Source organism: Cupressus sempervirens, chromosome 9 (genome assembly GCF_028749045.1).
Source record: "Cupressus sempervirens isolate cs-2001-9-10 chromosome 9, ASM2874904v1, whole genome shotgun sequence".
Lineage (NCBI taxonomy): Eukaryota > Viridiplantae > Streptophyta > Pinopsida > Cupressales > Cupressaceae > Cupressus > Cupressus sempervirens.
In genome coordinates, this window is record NC_143126.1 from 742823724 (window position 1) to 742845905 (window position 22182).

Genomic DNA, 22182 nt, shown 5'->3' on the forward strand with positions numbered 1-22182 from the left:
TTCACCTAGCAGACCGAGGAGTGTCATGGACTTGCTTGAGGAGACGCGACAAAGATTGAATTTAGTAGAAGAGACAAGGGAGGAGTTCCTGAACTTGTATACGACGAGGGTAGAGAATCTGGATGGAAGAGAAGGAATTTGCATAGTTCGAGATGTCAAAGGAGCACGAACATGGGGTGAACTCTTCGTTCCTAATACACCTGACGAACGGATACATGTTGAGAATGAACAACTTCACTTGTAGAAGACCTCTTCACATCACACAGTAACATGGCGGTCCAAAGTAGCATAGTTGTGCGAAACAACGTAGGTACACAAAACAATGCAGTTGTGGGTGTGCAACAAGTACCACAAATGCAAAAGAAGTTAACAATGGCAAGGCCAAAGGAAAAACTTCCAAAGTTTAATGGTGATCGGACAGTCGATCCAGTTCGACATTGTAAAACATGTCAAATAATCTGGACTACGAATGGTGTAACCAACCAAGAAGACTGAGTCCAACAGTTTCCAGCTATACTACGAGTGTAGCGATCAATTGGTTTTCAGACTCCAACCTGAAAAAGTTAACTACATAGCCGGATGTCAAGAAAGAATTTATAGCAGAGTTATGACTACTCAGGGATGATAATGAGATAGTAGCGGAAATCTATAGTACAAAACAAGGTGTTGATGTATAGATTAGTTGAAGAGTTATTTATAACTCTTATAATTAGACTTATGTTATATTATATATGAGATATTTAATAAACATATATATATATATATATATATATATTCTAAATATAAATTATGACATAAGTTATGATTTCATATCTATTCATATTAATATTATATATAAAACTGACTATTACTATGGTGTGTCAGTTTATATTAAACTCGATATAATATCAAGTGCTTGTATTATGCTTGCGTAGTTTCTTATGTGTCTCGGGCGCAAGTCTCATACTAATGAGATTAGTTAAGCCTCGACTTAATAACAGTCACGTCTAATAGACGTGACTCATATATGAGTCACGGCTATTAGTCGTGACTTCCTTCATCTGCCCGCATATATAATATGCGATCTTCTTTGCTTTAATATATACAGTGAACACATAACATTAACAAGTCGTCCAGTATATATATTGCAGAATTGCAGACAAGAATAGCATCGGATCTTCTCCCTTTCATCTCAGTTAAATTAATCATCTTCAGAATCTAATTATATCTTTGCCTTGAGTAAATAAGGTTTTAGTCTGATACAACAACATGGTATCAGAGCAGGATTAAAAGAAGTATCCTGATATCAGACAATAAATTTTCTAGATTATAGAGGCATCAGATATTGTTAATAAAATGGTGAACGGCATGAGACTTGAAGATAGGCTTGAAGGTGATCTAGATTTTGCAAGCTGGAAGCTACGTCTAAAACTTATACTTAAAGAACATGGTTTAAATAAGTTGATTGAAAAATCTAACCAGTCACCTAAAGGAGATAATGAAACAGAAAAATGAGAAAGTGATAACAACAAAGCTATGAAAATTATTGTGGACGGAGTTAAAACTCATTTACTTCTTGTAATCTCAAAATTAGATACTGCACATGAGATGTATGATGCTCTTGAAAATATGTTTGAGATAAACAATACTGTTCGAATCATTACATTAAGAGATAGAATGTCAAATATTAAAATGAATAAAGGAGAGAAAATTTCCTCTTACTTCATGAGAATAACCAATCTTCGAAATCAACTGTCTTCCGTAGGACATATATGTGATGGAAAGGAGTTAACAATTATGGCTCTAAAAGGTCTTCCATCATCATGGGACACCTTTAGACAAGGGGTATGCTCTCGATCTAAGTTACCTAAATTTGAAAGACTAAAAGCCGATTGTATACAAGAAGAGTGCATGCAAGTAGCTCGAGGTCCAAATGTTTCCTCCTCAAAAGAAGAAATGCATGCTCTATCTACTCAAGTAAATAAGAAGAAAAGAAAATTCAAAGGAAGGAAAAAGCACACTGACTTCTCTAAAATGCAATGTTATAGGTGTGATAAATTTGGACATCCAGCATCCAGATGTCCTGATAGAGTTAAGACTCAAGCTTCATTTGCAACCACTCAAAACTATAATGAAAAGTTTGAACATAATGCTTTCTATTCAGCACTATCCAGTGAAGCATCATCCAAATCAAGCACTTGGGTAATCAATAGTGGAGCCTCTCGACATATCACAGGTTTTAAAGGGTAGTTAGACTCTCTACAAGAAGACTATGTTGATGAAGTAACCATTGGAGATGATTCAAGCTACCCCGTAATGGGAATAGGAACATGTACCATACATCTAAAATCAGGGCAAATAGTTGAACTTACTAAGGTACTATATGTACCTGGCATAAAAAGAAACTTGCTTTCTATCTCTGCTCTTGAAGATGAAGGACTCAGGATTACATTTATGGAAGGAAAGGTCTTAGCTTGGCCTAAGAACTCTAACATTAAAAATGCATACAAAATTGGCTCAAGACATGGATGTCTCTATCAGGTTAACTCTGTCGTTCATTCAGCTCTAATTCATGATTCCTTCAAAGAAAATGAAATCTAGAACAGGAGATTAGGTCACCTTCATTTCCGAGGACTATCCTCTATAGGAAAAATGGTAACAGGTATATCTAAACTTAATCCATATCATGAAGGAACTTGTAAAGGCTGTGCTCTAGGGAAGAATGTCAAAACTACATTTCATAATAGTCAAACCAAATCCAAAGAAATCCTAGAACTTATTCATTCAGACTTATGTGGTCATATGTCAGTTCCATCTCTAGGAGGATCTCTATACTACATCATATTTGTAGATGATTTCTCTAAGAAGACATGGATCTATTTTCTTAAAAGGAAAGAATCTAAGGAAATCCTTTCTAAATTTAAAGAGTTTAAAGCCATCGTAGAAAACCTTTCTGGAAAGAAAATAAAAGTATTAAGAACAGACAATGGTAAAGAGTACATTTTTGATATCTTTATAGACTATTGTAAAACTGTCGGGATCAAGAGGGAGTGTTCAGTTTCTTACAATCCACAACAAAATGGAATAGCTGAGAGAAAAAAATAGATCTATAGTTCATTCTACCAAAGCAATGCTTCATGATCAAAGTCTTGGGACTTTTCTTTGGGGAGAAGCTTCAAATACTGTTGTTTACCTTCAAAATAGATGTCCCCACTCTTATCTTGAACTTAAAACTCCTGAAGAAGTATTTACCAAGAAGAAACCTGATCTTAAGCACCTAAGAATTTTTGGTTGTCCCGTCTATGTACATATTCCTAAAGAAAAGAGAACCAAATTAGAGCCCTCAGGAAATAAAGGAATCTTTGTAGGTTATAGTAAAACCTCAAAAGCATATCGCATCTATATCCCTGGACAAAGGAATATTGAACTAAGTCGAGATGTAATATTTGATGAAGATTTGGCCTACAAGAGATCTAAAGATGAATCTAACTCAAAAGAAACTCTAGAAGAACAAAATCTTGATAATGAGAGGGAGTCTATAAATGAGGAAGATAAACAAATTGAACCTATGGACATTACTCACACCTCCGAGGAAAGGAAAAGACCTTTATGGGCTAGAAAACTAATTGAAGAAAATAATTCCATTCCTTCAAAGTTCATTAGGGAGAGGAAATGTCCTAATATATACTCAAGTTACATTGCACTAATGAGTGAAATTTCAAAATCTGAACCATCTGATGTAAAAGAAGCCATAAAACATCAACACTGGAAAGATGCCATGACAGAAGAATATAACTCTATACTTAAGAATGATGTTTGGGATATTATTCCTAGACCGAAAAATAAATCAGTTGTTTCCTCCAAATGGCTATTCAAAATAAAACATGCTGCAGATGGAAGTATTGATAAATACAAAGCTAGATTTCTTGCTAGAGGATTCTCCCAAAAGGAAGGAATAGACTATGATGAAACTTTTGCTCCAGTAGCCAGATAAACCTCAATCAGAACTGTTTTAGCCATTGTTGCATCCAAAGGATGGAAAATTCATCAAATGGATGTAAAAACTGCATTTTTGAATGGTGTTATAGAAGAGGAAGTTTATCTTGAACAGCTTGAAGGATTTGAAGTGTACAATAAACAAACTCATGTATGCAAGTTGAAAAAGGCTTTATATGGATTGAAACAAGCTCCCCGGGCTTGGTATGAACGGATAGATCAGCATCTAACCAAACTTGACTTCTCTAAAAACATTGCAGATCCAAATTTATATTACAAAGTAATACAGGGGGATATGTTAATTATGGTTTTATATGTTGATGATCTCTTGATTACAGGAGAAGATCATTTAATTGAAAAATGTAAACTAGCTCTCATATCTGAATTTGAAATGAAAGATCTAGGAATACTAAACTACTTCTTAGGACTAGAAGCATGGCAGCATTCTGAAGGGATCTTTCTAAATCAAGGCAAGTACACTCTGGATCTACTTAACAAATTTGGCATGTTGGATAGCGAGGCAATGAAAACTCCTATGGAAACAAATCTCCTAAACTAAAAGAAGCAACTGAAGATTCTGAAAGTGTTGATCCTACTGTATATCGACAGATAATTGGTTCTTTAATGTATTTGGTGAATACAAGACCTGACATTTGTTATGCTGTAAATGTTCTCAGTCAGTTTATGTGCAAACCTAAACAAACTCATTTGGTGGCAGCAAGGCACATTCTTAGATATCTTAGCGGTACTATTGGATATGGTCTCAAATACTCTAAAACTGAATTAAATTTGAAAGGATATACAGATTCTGATTGGGCAGGAAATTCAGAGAATCGCAAGAGCACTTCGGGATGTTGTTTCACATTGGGCTCAGCTATGATATCTTGGTTTAGTCGGAAGCAATCTTCAGTAGCACAGAGTTCTACAGAAGCCGAATACATAGCCGCATCTATGGGAGCAAGAGAAGCTGTATGGTTGAGGAAACTTCTATTTGGATTATTTGGGAAGCCTCTTCCACCTACTACTATTTATCGTGACAACCAGAGCTGCATCAAGCTATCTCTTAATCCTGTGTTTCATAACAAGTCTAAACACATCGAGATACCTTACCATTATGTTCGAGACATGGTTGAGAAGGATGTAATCAAGCTGGAATATATTAGTACAGAGGATCAAATTGCAAACATTCTTACCAAACCACTTGCTAAGACAAAGGTGGAACTTTTCCGTAAAGAACTTGGTATGATTGTAAAATCTGAGGACATGTCTCAGAGAAATTGATTATTGTACATTAGTTTATATATATATAAAACCTGTGTTAAATTCTTAAGAAGTGATGACTTCAAAAGGTTTTTCACTTGTATCAGGAGTAGTTGTTGTGATGTGACGTCCTTACAATAACTTGTAGCATGATTCATTTTTGTGAAAGTGTTTCATGTAAGGGCTTTATCTTGTAAATCAAACAACTAGGCGGTTGAGATCATTAATTTGATTATCTACAAATTGTTTGTATAGATATATTTCTGGTACTTGGTGTATATCATGCCCTGATATTTTGATAGGCCATTACCACACTAAGCATTTGGTGATCATCATTAAGTTGATGTTTCTGATAGGCCATTGCTTTTGAGAGATTGGTGAATATCATGAAAGTGATATTCTTATAGACCAAACTCTCACGTGTTACAATGTTTATATTTGACATTGGATAAAAGAAGTCTTCTGATCAAAGACTTCTTATACCTGTATACCCTACTAATCTAAGAGGGAGTGTTGATGTATAGATTAGTTGAAGAGTTGTTTATAACTCTTATAATTAGACTTATATATATATATATATATATATATATATATATATATATATATATATATATATATATATTATGACATAAGTTATGATTTCATATCTATTCATATTAATATTATATATAAAACTGACTATTACTATGGTGTGTCAGTTTATATTAAACTCGATATAATATCGAGTGCTTGTATTACACTTGCGTAGTTTCTTATGTGTCTTGGGCGCAAGTCTTATACTAATGAGATTAGTTAAGCCTCGACTTAATAACAGTTAAGTCACGGCTATTAGTCGTGACTGACTTCATCTACCCGCATATATAATATGCGATCTTCTTTGCTTTAATATATACAGTGAACACATAACATTAACAAGTCTTCCAGTATATATATTGCAAAATTGCAGACAAGAATAGCATCGGATCTTCTCCCTTTCATCTTAGTTAAATTAATCATCTTTAGAATCTAATTATATCTTTGCCTTGAATAATATAAGGTTTTAGTCTGATACAACAACACAGGGAAAGAATGAAATAGTTTGCATATACGCGAGGAGGCTGAAGGAGCAAGTAGAAAAAATGGAAAGCCAACCAATGGATGGGTTGAAGAAAAGGTGGCTCGTCGAAGGGCTACAACCAACACTACAGAAAAATATGAAAATTGTACCTCCAGCATCATACATTGATGCATATAATTGCGCGATGGACTTAGAGCGAACAGAAAACTGGCAAAAAGAAGAAAGACAGATATTCAAATTCTGAAGACATCCTCCGAAAGCAACAGCAATGAGGAATCATGTAAAAAGGTTCGAGCACTACAGAAGGATATGCTACGTATGATGAAGAGTTTTAAAACATGAAAAAAATACTGGGCAAACAAGAGAAGGGGAACTATGGTGTACGGATTGCAAGGAGGGCAACACAAAGGGCTCTTGCCCTAAGAACCAGTTTTGCGATATCTGTCAGATTGTAGGACATTCCACCAAGGAATGCCCGTTCAATATGAAAACAAAGGGACACCAACAAGTATTACTAATGCAAAAAGTGTCCACCTCAGAAGCAAGAACAAATACAAGCAATGACGCGACAACCTCAGGAGGGTACCGAAACAACCGACACGGATGAGGAAGTAACAACAATAATGGGATTTGTAGCCGAATACAGTACAATCCAACCAGACGGCCAATGATACAATGTCGTGTGTGCAACCTCTGGGGCCACTTCGCCAGAGATTGTACTACGAAGGGAACACCGCAGCTGTTGTATAGATGGTGCGGTCCTGAAGACCATGACAACTCAAAATGCCCTAAACCTGAAGTGAACCTATTAACCATAGAAACATGTGATGAGAAAATATTAGCAATCACTCGCGCGCAAGCAAAGAAGACAATGTATTTAGATCTGGAAGAGGAAAAGAAAAGAATGCAGCAAGTGAGAGCAAAAATAGAAAAGGAGATGGAAGCTGAAATCACTAACAAAAGACACTGCCAACACCTCAAGAAGGAACCAGGCAGAACAAAGCATCATACGGTAGGTAATGCAAGCTGAGGTTCCTATGAAGCCGAATGACCTTCTTGCAATGCCTCAATTACGAACGGCAACCTAAACATGACACCATCCCCGAAGGCGGTGGAAGAGCCAAGGAAGGACACACAAGGTGAAAGTGGAAAGACAACGGTAGACCCGATGCTACTTGTGTTGAACACAAGAAAACACCCTGTAGTAGTCGAGATAGGTATTCTCAGAACTATCCTCATAGACTCCATCGTAGATGGAGGGTCGGGAGTAAATATATTGCCGAAAGAAACATGGAAGAAGTTGGGGCACCCTACTCTATGGCCACCTACGTTCCAACTGCTCACCGCCGATCAATACGAGATCAAACTCCTCGGGACTAATGGCACAACCTGTAACAATCGGGACACAACCCTTCTTACTAGACTTCGTGGTCATTCTGTTGAAAAGGAAAGGGTATGACACCATCCTCGGAAGCTAGCTAGTGCAGGCAAAGGTGAAACATGACTAGAAAAGGAACACTTCGTCCATTGAAAAAGGGGGTCATAGGTTCGTGATTGCCCTACACACCCAGATGGTAAGAGAGGAAGCAGTGTCGTCGGACTCTAAAGGCAAGGAAGGAGACGATGAAGGAAAGAAACGAATGGAACCCAACGAAGAAGGAATCCTGAGACTGGAAGGAGGATCCGACCATGATGACTTGGACTCGGTGAATGGCCTAATCCATTGGCAAATGGAGGTTTATGAGCTCTTCCAAAGCTATCATATGCTAGGGGTCGAGGAAGGAAGTAAGGGAGAGGAAAAGAACGAATTTCCAACGAAATACAAATAAGTGAAAGGAGGAGAGGCGCAGATAAATGAAACACCTGCACACACATTCAATGATGAGAAGCCTATTAAATACGAAGAACCCACAGTAAAGACAATGAACATAGGGGACAAGGCTAATCTGAAAAACATATTTGTGGGAGATGACTAGATCCCAATTTTGAAAGCAATAGTGTTTAAGATACTCATGGAATATAAGGATGTTTTCGCGTGGACATACAAAAACCTAAAGGGGGTACCGCCAAAATTGTGTGTCCACAGCATTCCACTGATAGGAGCAGTACCCGTACAGAAGCCATCATACTGAACAAAAACTATGCCACACGGGTCATAGATGAGATTAACCGGATGCTTGAGGTAGGCATTTTTTTTTGGGTACAGACCAATGAGTGGGTATCCATAATTGTGATATCACTAAAAAAAGATACCACTCAAATAAAGATATGCGTAAACTTTTGCTGTCTGAATGCAATAACAATTAAGGATTCATTTCCAATATCGGTCACTGACAGTATTTGGGAGAAAGTGGCAGGGCATGAAATATATTCATTCATGGATGGATTTTCTAGGTGGAACTAGATATCCATCGCAGAAGAAGATAAGCACAAAACAACCTTCATGGTAGAAGATGGAATGTACACCTACAACAGAATGTCGTTCGGTCTATGCAACGCTCCGACAACGTTTCAAAGAATCATCTTGCACATCTTCGATAAGATGTTAGTAGGGAACTTCAAACTGTTCTTGGATGATTGATCAGTTTTCAGTGCGAAGGACAAGCATCTGACCGCATTCAGGGAATGCATGGAAAGATGTAGATGAGCACGACTAGCACTAAACCCGAAAAAAAGTGCAGATTTATGGTACCTCAAGGAAAATTGTTGGGACACATGGTGTGCAACGCAAGATTTAAGACAGATCCGGACAAGGTCCGAATGATTCTAGAAATGCCACCTTCAACAGATGTGACCGAAGTAAAATCATTTCTAGGACACATAGGGTATTATCAAAGGTTTATTAAGAACTTTGCCAAAATATCTTACCAGCTCGACATGAATAACATGCAATAGCATATCACATGTTTAAAGCTCTTGAAAATGCATCCATAGTAAATAACACTGGTAGAAAACTTGCTCTTAAAAGACAAATGAATAACATTTGCATGAATAAAGGAGAAACAGTAAATGCCTTCTTCATAAGAATCACAAAATTGAGAGATCAATTATCTTCTATCAGTTATGAGATTGACAACCAAGAGTTATCCCTAATAGCATTAGGAGGACTAACTACCAAATTTTTGGGAGTTATTTGTACAAGGTATAAGTGCAAGATCTAAAATTCCAAAACTAGATCGATCAAGATCTGATTGTCTTCGAGAAGAGTTGACATTAATGACTAAAAGAAAACATAAAACCTTAGATGAAGACATTCATGTTCTTAACACCAAGTCTCATAAGAAGGGTAACAAGAAGAACAGAGACAAAAAAAAAATTTCTTTCATGGAAGGCAAAGTGCTAGCATGGGCAAAGAATTCAACTATAAAGAAGGCTCAAATAATAGGAGTACGACAAAGACTACGTGAGCTTTGCACTAAGACAAATCTTGCACTTGTTCATGAGACTTCAGATTCAAATGAAATCTGGCATAGAAGATTAGGTCATATCAACTTTCGTGCTCTAACATCTATAGAGAAGTTGGTAATTGGAATGCCCAAATTAAGTCAAATTCACAATGAATCCTGCAAAGGTTGTGCCTTGGGAAAAAACACTAAAAAGTCATTTCCTCATAGTTTAAGCAAAATTAAAAATGTGTTAAACTAGTGCACTCGGACCTATGTGGACCCATGTCTACACCATCCATAGAAGGGTTCTTGTATTATGTGATATTTGTTAATAATTTTTCAAGGAAGACATGGATATACTTCCTTAAGTGTAAAGAATCTGAAGAAATTCTTTCTAAATTTAAAGAATTCAAAACTACCACTAAAAACTCCTTAGAAAAGAAAATTAAAATTCTAAGAATAGATAATGGGAAAGAATACACTTCTGAAATATTTAAAGAATTTTGCAAACTTGTTGGAATTAAGAGGGAGTTTACAATTCCCTACAACCCTCAACAAAATGGAGTTGCTGAAAGGAAAAATAGAACCATTGTAGAAGCTGTTAAGGCTGTGATATTTGATCAAAACTTGAGCATGTCATTTTGGGTTGAAGCATCTAATACATCAGTCTACATTAAAAATAGATGTCCTCACTCACATCTAGACAACAAAACTCCTGAAGAAGCATTTTCAGGTATATTAGCCATTTAAGGATATTTGGACGTCTTGTGTATGCTCATGTACTTAAGGAGAAAAGGACTAAGTTAGAACCTACTAGAAGGAAAGGAATTCTTATTGGTTTTAGTGAAACAATAAAGGGTTATCGAATCTACGGACTTAGACAAAAACAAATAGAACTCAGCAAAGATGTCATCTTTGAAGAAGACATTGCTTTCAAAAGAGCCAAAATTTCAAATGAACTAGATACCGAAGACTTGTCACGTTCCCTAGAAGAGGCTCCTACTATTGAAATTCAGAGGGAGTACCCTGAAGAAACTTCAAATGAAAATGAGACACTTCTTGGGACTCAAGAAGAGAGTCTTGATAATAATTCTGAAAAGCCACTTTGGGCAAGAAAAATTATAGAGGAAGGAGATGAATTTGTAGCACCTTCAAGGACATTCAGAGAAAGCAAAAGACCTCAAAAATTTTACATACAATGCATTCATGTGTGAGATTCCAAACTCTAAACCTTGTAATGCTTCTGAATCTCTTAAACATCAAGTTCGAAAAGATGCAATGGTGGAAGAGTATCAGCCTATACTAAAAAATGATGTTTGGGGTATAATTCCTAGACCTAAAGGAAAATCTATTGTTTCATCCAAATGGTTCTTCGAAGTTAAGCATGCTGCAGATGGTAGCACTAAAAAACATAAAGCTCATTTTGTGGCTAGAGGATTCTCTCAAAAAGAAGGAATCAACTTTGAAGAAACTTTTGCACCAGTTGCCAGGTATACTTCAATTAGAATTGTAATAGCCATTACAGCAACTAAAGGTTGAAAAATTCATCAAATGGATGTAAAAACTGCTTTTCTAAATGGAACAATTGAGGAAGAAGTATACTTGGAACAACCAAAAGGATTTGTGACTCATGATGTTGCCTCCTATGACTGTAAATTGAAAAGAGCTCTATACGGACTCAAATAGGCTCCCTGAGCCTGGTATGAAAGGATTGATAAATATCTTCTAAGTCTTGGATTCACCAATGATGCTGATCAAAATCTTTACTTAAAGTAACTAAAGGTGATATGTTGATTCTAATTCTTTATATTGATGACCTTCTTATTACAGGAGAAGACCATCTCACTAATCAGTGTAAGAAATAATTGACTTCTGAATTTGACATGAAGGACTTAGGGATTCTTCATTACTTCCTTGGATTGGAAGTTCGTCAAAAGTCTGGGAATATCTTCCTACATCAAAAGAAGTATACTATCGATATTTTGAAAAGATTTGGAATGTGGAATTGTCAACCTATGTCAACACCTATGAAAACCAACTTACACAAGCTAAAGGTGTTGAATCCAAACTAGTTGATCCCACTTTATATAGACAGATAATTGGGTCTCTGATGTATCTTGTGAATACTCAACCTGATATCTGCTATGTTGTGAATGCATTAAGTCAGTTCATGTGTGAACCTCGTGAAATATATCTTGTTGCTTTGAAGCATATATTAAGGTACCTTCAAGGCACTATTGGGTATGAACTTAAATATGAGAATACCAAATTGAAGTTACATGGATATACTGATTCTGATTGGGTTGGAAGTGTGAAAGACCAGAAGAGCACATCAAGATGTTTCAGTTTAGGATCAGCTATGATCTCATGGATCTACAGGAAACAAGCTTCAATTGCTCAGAGTTCTATTGAGGCAGAGTATATTGCAGTAGCAATGGGAGCAAGAGAAGCAATGTGGCTTCAAAAATTGCTTTCTAGTTTATTTTGTAAACCTCTAAACCTACCACTATTCACTGTGATAACCAAAATTGTATCAAGTTGTTCGTGAATCCAGTATTTCACGATAGATCCAAGCATATAGAAAACCCTTACCACTATGTAAAAGACATGGTGGAAATAAGAGTTATTCAGTTGGAATATATTAATACAGGTGATCAAACAGCTAACATTCTCACCAAGCCTCTTCCTAAAGTGAAGGTTGATCATTTCAGAAAGAAACTTGGTATGGTTGAAATGTAAGTTTATGAGATTGAGTCTTTACTTTGTAAATTTGTATTATTTTTAATAAATATGTTTTAAGTGTAAATTCTTTTGTCATATGTGTGAGTCTATGACTTATGGGCCTACCCTATGTACATTATTATAAGGTGACGATTTTATAATGATTAAATTACTACCATGATGAATATCATGTGACTTGATATTCATAGACAAATCATGATAGTTAAAAGGACATATTGATAGATATCATGTGACGTGATTTCTGTAGAAGATCAATATGTTCATCTTATCGTGGTGGGTATTATGTAACATAATATCTATGGATATACCATGATCTCTTATGGTAGATATCATGAGACTTGATATCTGTGTACACACCATAACTGGAAAGAATATCAGGAGACTTGATTTTCTTATGTATATCACTAACTAGGAGATATCATTTTCAAATAAGGAGAACTTATATATATATATATATATATATATATATGCACTTTGTTTTCCCTAGCTAAGAGGGAGAGTTAAAGCATGTAGCTTCAGTCCGACAATAATTGTGATCAAAGATCTATATACGTATGTATATATACCAGTATGATTTACATACTGATATATATACATATATATAATCTCAGTATATGTAATTCCGCATGTGATCGATACAGTTGAACCGATGAAAATATATATATATATATATATATATATATATTTGAGATCATATCTCAACCATGATCAAAACTTATTCTGATTTCTTTGATTTAAAGATCATTATCAATCTATATAAATATCAGGCTGCATATGAATGGAGTTCACTATGATCTGTTATATATGTTTAGACTTGTGTTAAGTCTAACTAATATCGGGTATGATAAACAAACACTGAACAGGTATGACAGTGAATGGTCATTCGGAGACATGCCCATTCACTCTTACACCCCTCCGTGTAACATATATACTTGATCTACCCGACATAACAAGGCATCGAAATCAATTAATGCAAGCATATCGAATGATCATTAGCATTTCAAGTTCAAGAACATCTTTGTTATCTTTGTTATTTCTGTACTAACACATATAGATTCTGGAGCAAATCAAATTAATTGACATTAGTGTTCAAACCTGCAATCAAAGTTGTGCATTAGTCAACCTCACATTGAAATCTAGTAAGAAACTTTACAAAGTCCAATTGACCAAGTGCCCAATGTAGTTCCTCATAACTCAACATTTCCTCTAGGTCCTTTTGTTATGTCTTCTTCTCATATTCTCTTCATCAATCATCTTGATATGGTACTCTCCTCAAATAGAAATTGTCTTACTTGTAAGGTTTGACATCAATGACAACATAACAATTGTTCCAATTGTAGTTTCCAAAAATCTCCCTCTTTGGCAGTGATGACAACACCTCTAGTTAACATGCAATCCAAATCATTCAATTGCTTTGATCAGCTCCATCTGTGTTCAGTATCAAATCTTCATTAATATCCTTAGTTTCATTCTAATACTAATCTCAATGTCCAACAATCTTCCTTTTCAGTTTCATTTTAATTCTCATCCATGTGACTTTGATATGCAACACATAGACTCCCTCTATCATATCAGATGATGAAATCAATCAGCTCCCTCTTGTATTGCTAGCAACACCATTCACTGATTTGTCTTGGTTAATGCATTCTCCCTCTTTGTAACATTTCTTATTGTTTGCTTCTTCATATGGTAACTCTTCATGAATATCTCCCTCTTCATATGGTAACTGTATATTATCTCCCTCTTTGACAACAATGCCAAAGACACTTCATCTTTCTCATGCATCTTTACCATGTAGATATCTTCATGTCAATACTTCTAAATCTCATTCTCCATCTGTCATCCTTCTTAAAACTGATGCAACTTTTTGTGCTTCTCCCTTCACTACTTTAAGCAGCTCCTAAAGTATGACTTTTTGCATCAACTTGCAAAATATTCTAATCAACACATTTGATGCAGACCTCCATCTGAGCTTAAGTAGCCTTAGCTAAGGGAATTGCCTATAATTTACCTCTTAGATACTCATGTGCATCCTTAGGTAATGCCTTAGTGAATATATCAGCTATTTGCTCCTTGGTATTCACATTTTCCAATCTCACTTCTTTATCTTGAACTAACTCTCCCAATTAATGATACTTGATAGCAATATGTTTGGTCTTTGTGTGCATTACAATGTTCTTTGATATATTTATAACACTTGTGTTATTACAATAGATAACAATTGGGTCAGCGATCTCTTCCTTCATTCCTTTCAACAATTGTTTGATCCACACAATGTTAGAACAATTCACTGCTGCTGCTACATATTGAACTTTTGTTGTTGATTGTGAAATGCAATTTTGCTTCTTGCTTGTCCAAGAAACTAATCTCTTTCCTAGAAAGAAAGCTCCATCGCTTGTATTTTTTTTGTCATCGACATTGCACTTGTGTTATCACAATAGATAACAATTGGTTCAGTGATCTCTTCCTTCATTCCTTTCAACAATAGCTTGATCCGAACAATGTTAAAACAATTCATTGCTGCTGCTACATATTCAACTTCTATTGTTGATTGTGAAATATCATTCCGCTTCTTGCTTGTCCAAGTAACTAGTTTGTTTCCTAGAAAAAAAGCTCCACCACTTGTATTTTTTTGTCATCGACATTGCCTGCCCAATTGGCATCTATGTACACTTCCAGTTCAAACTTGTCATTCTTCTTGTAATATAGACCATACTCCTCTGTTTCTTTCAGATATCTCAATATTCTTTTTACTGCCATCATATGATTCTCCTTAGGATTTGTAGAAAATCTTGCAACAATTCCAACTGCTAGTGCAATATCTGGTCTGTTGTGAACAACATATTGTAGTTTCCCAATCATTGATCTATACAGTGTCTGGTTGACATCAGTAGAATCATCATTCTTAGATAGCTTATGTCCATTAGCCATGGGTGTGCTGACTAGTCTTAAATCTTCCATCCCAGAACTTTTCAATATCTCTATGATGTATTTTAATTGAGTAATGTAGATACCTTGCTTCATATGATATACTCATAGACCAACAAAAAATTTAGTTTCCCCAAACATAGGCATTTAAAATTCCTTTTGCATCTCATTAGCAAATGATTTGCATGATGCATCTTGTCCTCCAAATATGATATCATCAACAAATATTTATGCTAACAATATCCCTTTACCACCTTCAGTTTTCAAGTATAGATTATTGTTATAATTAGTCCTTGCAAAATCAATCTTTACCAAATAATTGTGTAACCTTTCATATCATGCTCTAGGGGCTTGTTTCAATCCATATAGTACTTTGTGTAGTTTATATACCATGTTCCTTTTGCTGGGATTATTAAATCCTTTTGGTTGTTCAATGTAAACATCTTCTTCCAATATTCCATTCAGAAATGCAGATTTAACATCCATTTAATATACTTTAAATCTTTTATAAGCAGAATATGCAAGTAGAGTTCTAACTCATTCCAATCTTACAACTGGGGCAAATGTCTCCCCATAGTCAATACCTTCTTCTTGTGCATATCCTTTGCATACAAATCTAGCCTTGTTCCTTGTGACTTCTTCTTTTTCATTCAGCTTGTTCCTGAATACCCATTTGGTTCCAATAACATTCTTGTCTTTTAGTCTAGGGACCAGTGATCAGTTTTTGTTCTTCTCTATTTGTTTAATTTCTTCATTCATTGCTTGAATCCAATTTTCATTGTCCAAAGCATCCTTTATAGATTTGGGCTCAAACTCACAAAGTATACATATATCACTTCTTCGTCTTTTCCTTGTCATAACTCCAGAGTCTTTGTTTACAATGATTTGTTCAGGCACATGGTGTCTTCTAACATACTTTGCTAGTGTAAGCTCTTTTCTTCCTTCTTCTTCTTCGGGTTCATCTTGAAAATTTATTTCAAGTTCATTTTGTATTTTTGTTTCTACTTTTGGTTACTCTGCATTGTCTTCCTGGCACTCGGCATCTTCTTGTATCTCAACATCATTCTGCTGACACTCAACACCTACAGTCTATTGCTCGATAGCCTACTGCTGCAACTCAGCATTCACAATTTGTTATTGCTCGGTAGCCTTGTTCTCTGGCTCAAGTAAGGTGCAGAGAACACCTTCATTGACATATATGAATGTGTTGTAATCTTTGTGTTCCTTTTTGCATTCAACTTCATTGTTTTTTGCATATTCATCAACTTTCACATTTGCACTTTCCACAACTTTGTTAGTGTTAGAGTTCAAACACTTATAAGCTTTGCTCTTACTCGAATATCGGAGGAATATGCCTTCATCAATTTTAGCATCAAGTTTTCCATTTCTATTGTCCTTTAGTATATAACATTTGCTTCCAAAAACTTTAAAATACTTCACATTAGGTGCATACTCATACCATTACTCAAAAGGTGTAATGTTTGTACCTTTCTTAACTTGTCTTCGGTTCAAAGTATAGACTATTGTACTTACAGTTTCTCTCCAGTATTTCTGTGACACATTATTTTCCATCATCAGTGTTCTAGCACAATCCATGATTGATCTGTTTCTCTTTTCAATTATTTCATTTTGTGGAGGGGTTCTAGGTGTTGACATCTGTCTCTTGATTCCTCTAGCATTGCAAAATATGTTGAATTTGTTAGAGATAAACTCTCCTCCTCTATCAAATCTCAAACACTTTAGACTTTTACCTGTTTCCTTTTCAACTCTTGCCAAATACCACATAAGCAATTGAAAAGCATCAAATTTTTCTTTTACATCACAGTGATCATCCTAGAATAGTCATCAACAAATAGAATGAAATATTTATCTCCACAATAGCTTTGTACTCCAATAGGTCCACAAAGGTCAGTATGAACCAATTCCAAAATATCATTTAGATGAATATGTTTTGCTCTTGAAACTAGGCTTTGTCATTTTCTCAACTAACATTGTCTATAGGTAGCATTATTAGGTTTCTTCAATCTTGATAATCCTCTTACTATTCTCATCTTAGTAATGCTTACCAAATTATCAAAGTTCACATGACACAACCACTTATGGCATAACCATATATCATCATATTGTGCAAACAAGCGTATCTCATCAGATAAATCTAGATAGAACGAGTTACCTCTTGTCTGTCTCCACTTCCAATTAGTTCACTAGTAGCATCACATATCTTGGCCTTTATGTGATGAAATCCAACTCTATACCCTAACTTGTTCAACTGTGAAACATTCAACAAATTATAGTTAAGTCCTTTAACCCAATAAAGTCGCATTTGATCTTATCTGTCGGTTTGTTTGATCCTTTAACTTTCACAAGAGATGATGCATCATTACCACACTTGACACAACTACCTTTATATTGTTCCATGGTTTCAAGCTTACTTTTATCACCAGTCATATGATGTGAACAGCCACTATCATTTATCCATCTATCACCTTTACTCACATATTAAATTAATGCAATTTTCCAATCTTCATCAAAATCTTCTTTCATAGCAACATAGACAACTTCTTCATCATTACTATCAGACTTATTGTAAGTTTCTTCTTCAGCAATATAACAAGATTTCTTACCTTTGTCTTTGTAGTGCTTGTTTCTTCTATTATCTCTATCATCTCTTCTGCCTTTATACTTGCTCTCCTTCCTTTCATCCTTGTCTTCTCTATTAGGACAACTTGCAGCAATATGACCAACTTTGTTACATGAAAAACATATTATAGAAAGTTTACCTTTGAATTTTTCTTTGCCTCTTGGAAGTCTTCTAGCTATCAATGCTTCAAGCTCATCATCGGAGATATCACTATCACTACTCACACACTTTCCTTTTCCTTTCTTATTAAGAACCAGTTGTGATTTGAAAGCAAATTCAATAGTAGTAGGAGTAAAATTATCAAAGTTTGAAATTTCAGAAGCAGTAAATCTACCAACTAATCCTTCCAAAGTCAGATTGTTACCAAGTGCACATCTCAGTTCTTGTATTGCAGAGACTCTAATAGCATAAATAGGAAGTAGGGTTCTCAGTACCTTGTTGATCATAGTTTCATCATCAATCTTTCCATTGGATCCTCTTATAGCATTTACCAATTCTTTAACTCCTCTACAATATTGAGCAATGGTTTCACCTTCTATCATTCTCATCTCATCAAACTTGCCTCTCAAGTTTTCTAATTTTGTTCTCACAACATTTGTGTCTCCTCCATAGATAGTCTGTAGTGTATCCCACATTTGCTTAGCATTAGTGCACTCCTTTATGTCATCAAACTTGGTGTAGCTTAGGGCTGATGCAATCTCCAACATCGTCTGATTGTGTTCTTACTTCTCTTTCATCTGCTGAGCTATCAAAGGTCTTGGCATCTCCACATATGCATGTTCCACATAGCGTATTGCTCCTTCTCCAATTCTTGCAAAATGCAACTTCATCAAACTCTGTCATGCAGGGAAGTTCTCCTTGTTTAGTCTTGGCACCTCCTTTTTGTACATCTTGATCTTTAGCTTCAAGTACCTTCAAACTTTTATGTATAAGCATCAATGCTCTGATACCAATTGTTAAAATGATTTAGAATAACTGAGAAGGGGGGGTGAATCAGTTATCCTTACATCCAGATGTGCCAATTGAAATTTTAATCATTTCAAATACTACATATCTAAACATTTATTAGCTCGGTCTCTATAGCAAACAATCAATAACATAAACTTGCAATCCACTGTCCTATTAGTAACAAACTTGCGAAATGTAAAACATTAACAGTAAAACATCTCAAATAAAATCCACACAAGTATGACACTAGGATTTAACATGGGAACCCAATTTGGAAAAAACCACCAATAACATATAACCAATTTTTCTTTCTTCTGAAATGAGATTTGTTTGGAGCCAACCCTATTAAAGGTTACAAAACAAAATGTTAAATGTGACCTTGTTAAAAGATTTAATCACCCTATTAGAAGTGGCCTTGTTAGAGGACTTTAGAACATTCAATTAGAATGTCGTCTTAATTAAAGGATTTACAAATGACTGTTAGGTCAACCTTGATTAAAGGATTTAAAACTAATACAATGGTTAGAAAATAACAATAGGTTGATCTGTCAAATACAACTCACTTTGCAAATACAGATCATAATTCGGTCCAACGGCTGACTCATTGACTGACCTTCATTAACATCTCCATCTTTGATTCGCTTGACAATCCTTCAAGCAATCACTCTTCACCTCAACGCTTCACTGTTCAGCCTTTTGCTCAAGTTCGTCAATCAATAGAATCAACAACTGCTCCAACCTTACTAGGTTAGCCCTTGTGCCTCCTTAAATAGGTGGTTCTAATCTTTTGCCGCGTAAACATCGTCATAAATCTTAGGGTTAGGTCAAATTCATTGAATCATTCCATCATTTTGTCTTCTCCTTTCTCTTTTAGAAACTTCTCCAAACTTCTCTATGAATTCATGCATAGAAATGCTCAAACACGGTTTCCCTTGAATTAAATGCTCTGGGTCATCCATCCTTATCTTCAACACGCTTTCCATATTCCAACAATTCAATTGTCTCAACTGGAAATCAAGATCTCCTCTCAAATTGAAAAATGTTGTCACTTCACCAACACTGGGTTTTGACACTCGATCATCACTGAATTACTTGGTCAATACCAACTATTCTGTTCAGCATACTTTCTGATACTCGGTCAATACCGATGCTCAATGGACATTGTATTTTGCTCTGCTTATATTATCGCTTGGTCAACTCTAGCATCACTCGGCATACATTTCTAGTTCCTTAATCTTTTGCTCTTTTGCTATGATTAAACAAACATATTATCTTGTCAAAGTCCAACTGATCAAGTACCCATTGTAGTTTCTCATTACTCAACCTTTCTTCTAGATCCTGTTGTTATGTCTTCTTTCAGATTATCTTCATAAATCATCTTGATATGGCACTCTCCTCAGATAGCAATTGTCTTACCAGTAAGGTTTGACATCAATGAGAACATAACAATTGTTCCAATTGTAGCTTCCAACACGTACCTTATTTACAATACTATTGAAGATGTTCAGTACCAACATGAGGTTTATTTCAACTGTACCTTGAATCACCTTCATGCAATCAAGTGGCAACAAGTGCAGATGCAGAAGACTATCCAGCAAATCGCTGAGGTTCATAAGGCATCCCTACCTCCCTACCAACCTATGCTATTCCTGGTTTGTCTGACTGTTATGGTGATGAAGATTCGGAGGATAAAGTCAAACTCAAGTCATCTCCCCAGTTAAATAAATGTAAGAAATATCTGGATGTTTGGGGTGGTTCAGCGAGGCCGAGGTAATTGTTCCCCCCCCCCCGCCACTCCTATTCTTTCAAAAACCTTATTGTGTTCTAGGCTACTTATAACTGGTACGTGGGGCGGAGGCAATGGTAATTTGCTTCCTCCTTCATATATAATATGGTACTATGGCTGTTTTCTGGGGGTTGTCTAGTTTTTTGGGCCGTGTTTTGACTGGTTCTGGATTATGTCTTCGAAGATGCTATTTTGCCGGTTCTCGTGTAGGCTGTCATACCGAATGTACACTGTTTTTTCTGCTTACGAATACTTGACTGTAGCTGTGCTGATAAATTTGGCTTGATTGCTGAACATGTTGCCAGATATTTAGCCGAGGCTATCAAGCTGGACAAGAGTCTCATTAAAAATATATCTAGATTTTGACAAACTAAATGCACGAGATAATTAAGCGCACAAGAAAACTCACAAATTATAGCGGTATAACAATCGACGAGACTGGTCCACGGAAATTTTCGCCATCCCATCGCCATACTGAATATATACATATTTTTCATCGCCGGACCGCTTGATCCCAACGAACCGACCAACACCCACTTTCTTGTGAACAACATAGTCGCCTTCAACCAGGGTCTCTGGATCAATTGTATAAGACAATGTTTTTTCCTTCCCTTCTAATTTCGCTTGCTCAAGCTTCTTCAAACCTTTTTTCTGCTTCTCTTTGATATTGTCCATATAAATCTGGGCTTCCTTGGGATTGACCCTTTCCGTCGGCTGATTACGGGCCCATTTTTCCTTTCTCAACCGCTGATTGAACGAACCAATTGGGTCTTCATCCCCGACCACTTTTTTTTCTCTTGTTTCGTACACCAAAGTAGAAGTCTTGCTTGAGTACAGTGCGGACCGTCTTGTTTCTCTGCGCTTTGAAAATTTTGAAGAGATTGAAGCGGGCAATAAAGGATTTGTGAGCGCTACTTTTGTATTGGATTTCCATCTGCAGTCGCAAAATTTTGGGAATGCTGTGGTGGTATGAGTTGTTTTGTTGAATACATATGAACTGATACATGTTTTTACTGTGGCCATGCTTGTGTACTGGGCTTGGCCAGTAGTAACACTGCCACAGCAGTAGGCCTTTGTGTTCCTCACTCTGATATCCTATCCGCCAATTTAGTGACAAAAACAATTCACCCACCACAAAATGAAGAACTGGTTCTAACGATCCGATAGAGCTATTCCATACATTTATGATTGTATTCTTCTTTAATGTAGATTTTATTTTCAAAAATACTATTTAACAATGGAGGTATTTTTCTTTATATAATTAAACTATTAATATTTAGATAAATACTAGCATTTGTATTAAAATTAAAACAAGGTGCAATAGTTAGGTCAATAATAGAATATCACACTATTTTTTACTTCATTATTCTTAATTTTTTAATTGGTGTGTAAATTCAAAGTTATACCATTGTGATTAGGGAAAACTTAATAACATCCAGGAAACCTAACTAAGATAACT

At 35.7% G+C, this 22182-nt stretch overlaps 1 protein-coding gene across 2 annotated transcripts in view; it reads right to left on the reverse strand.

The window, feature by feature from the left end:
- The window catches only part of LOC149540842 (DEAD/DEAH box helicase), a 192886-nt gene extending 170992 nt beyond the window's left edge, over positions 1-21894 (reverse strand). The window contains exon 1 of one of the 2 annotated variants that reach the window (XR_016356446.1): positions 21133-21885. Coding sequence is in view for 1 of the 2 variants with exons in the window: in XM_089801908.1 (XP_089658034.1) it covers positions 21133-21746 (614 nt within the window). In the remaining variant the exon portion in view is untranslated. Of the gene's footprint in view, positions 1-21132 lie in introns of both variants that reach the window. The other variant, XM_089801908.1, reaches the window with a different exon arrangement.
- Between the last annotated feature and the right edge of the window lie 288 nt (positions 21895-22182).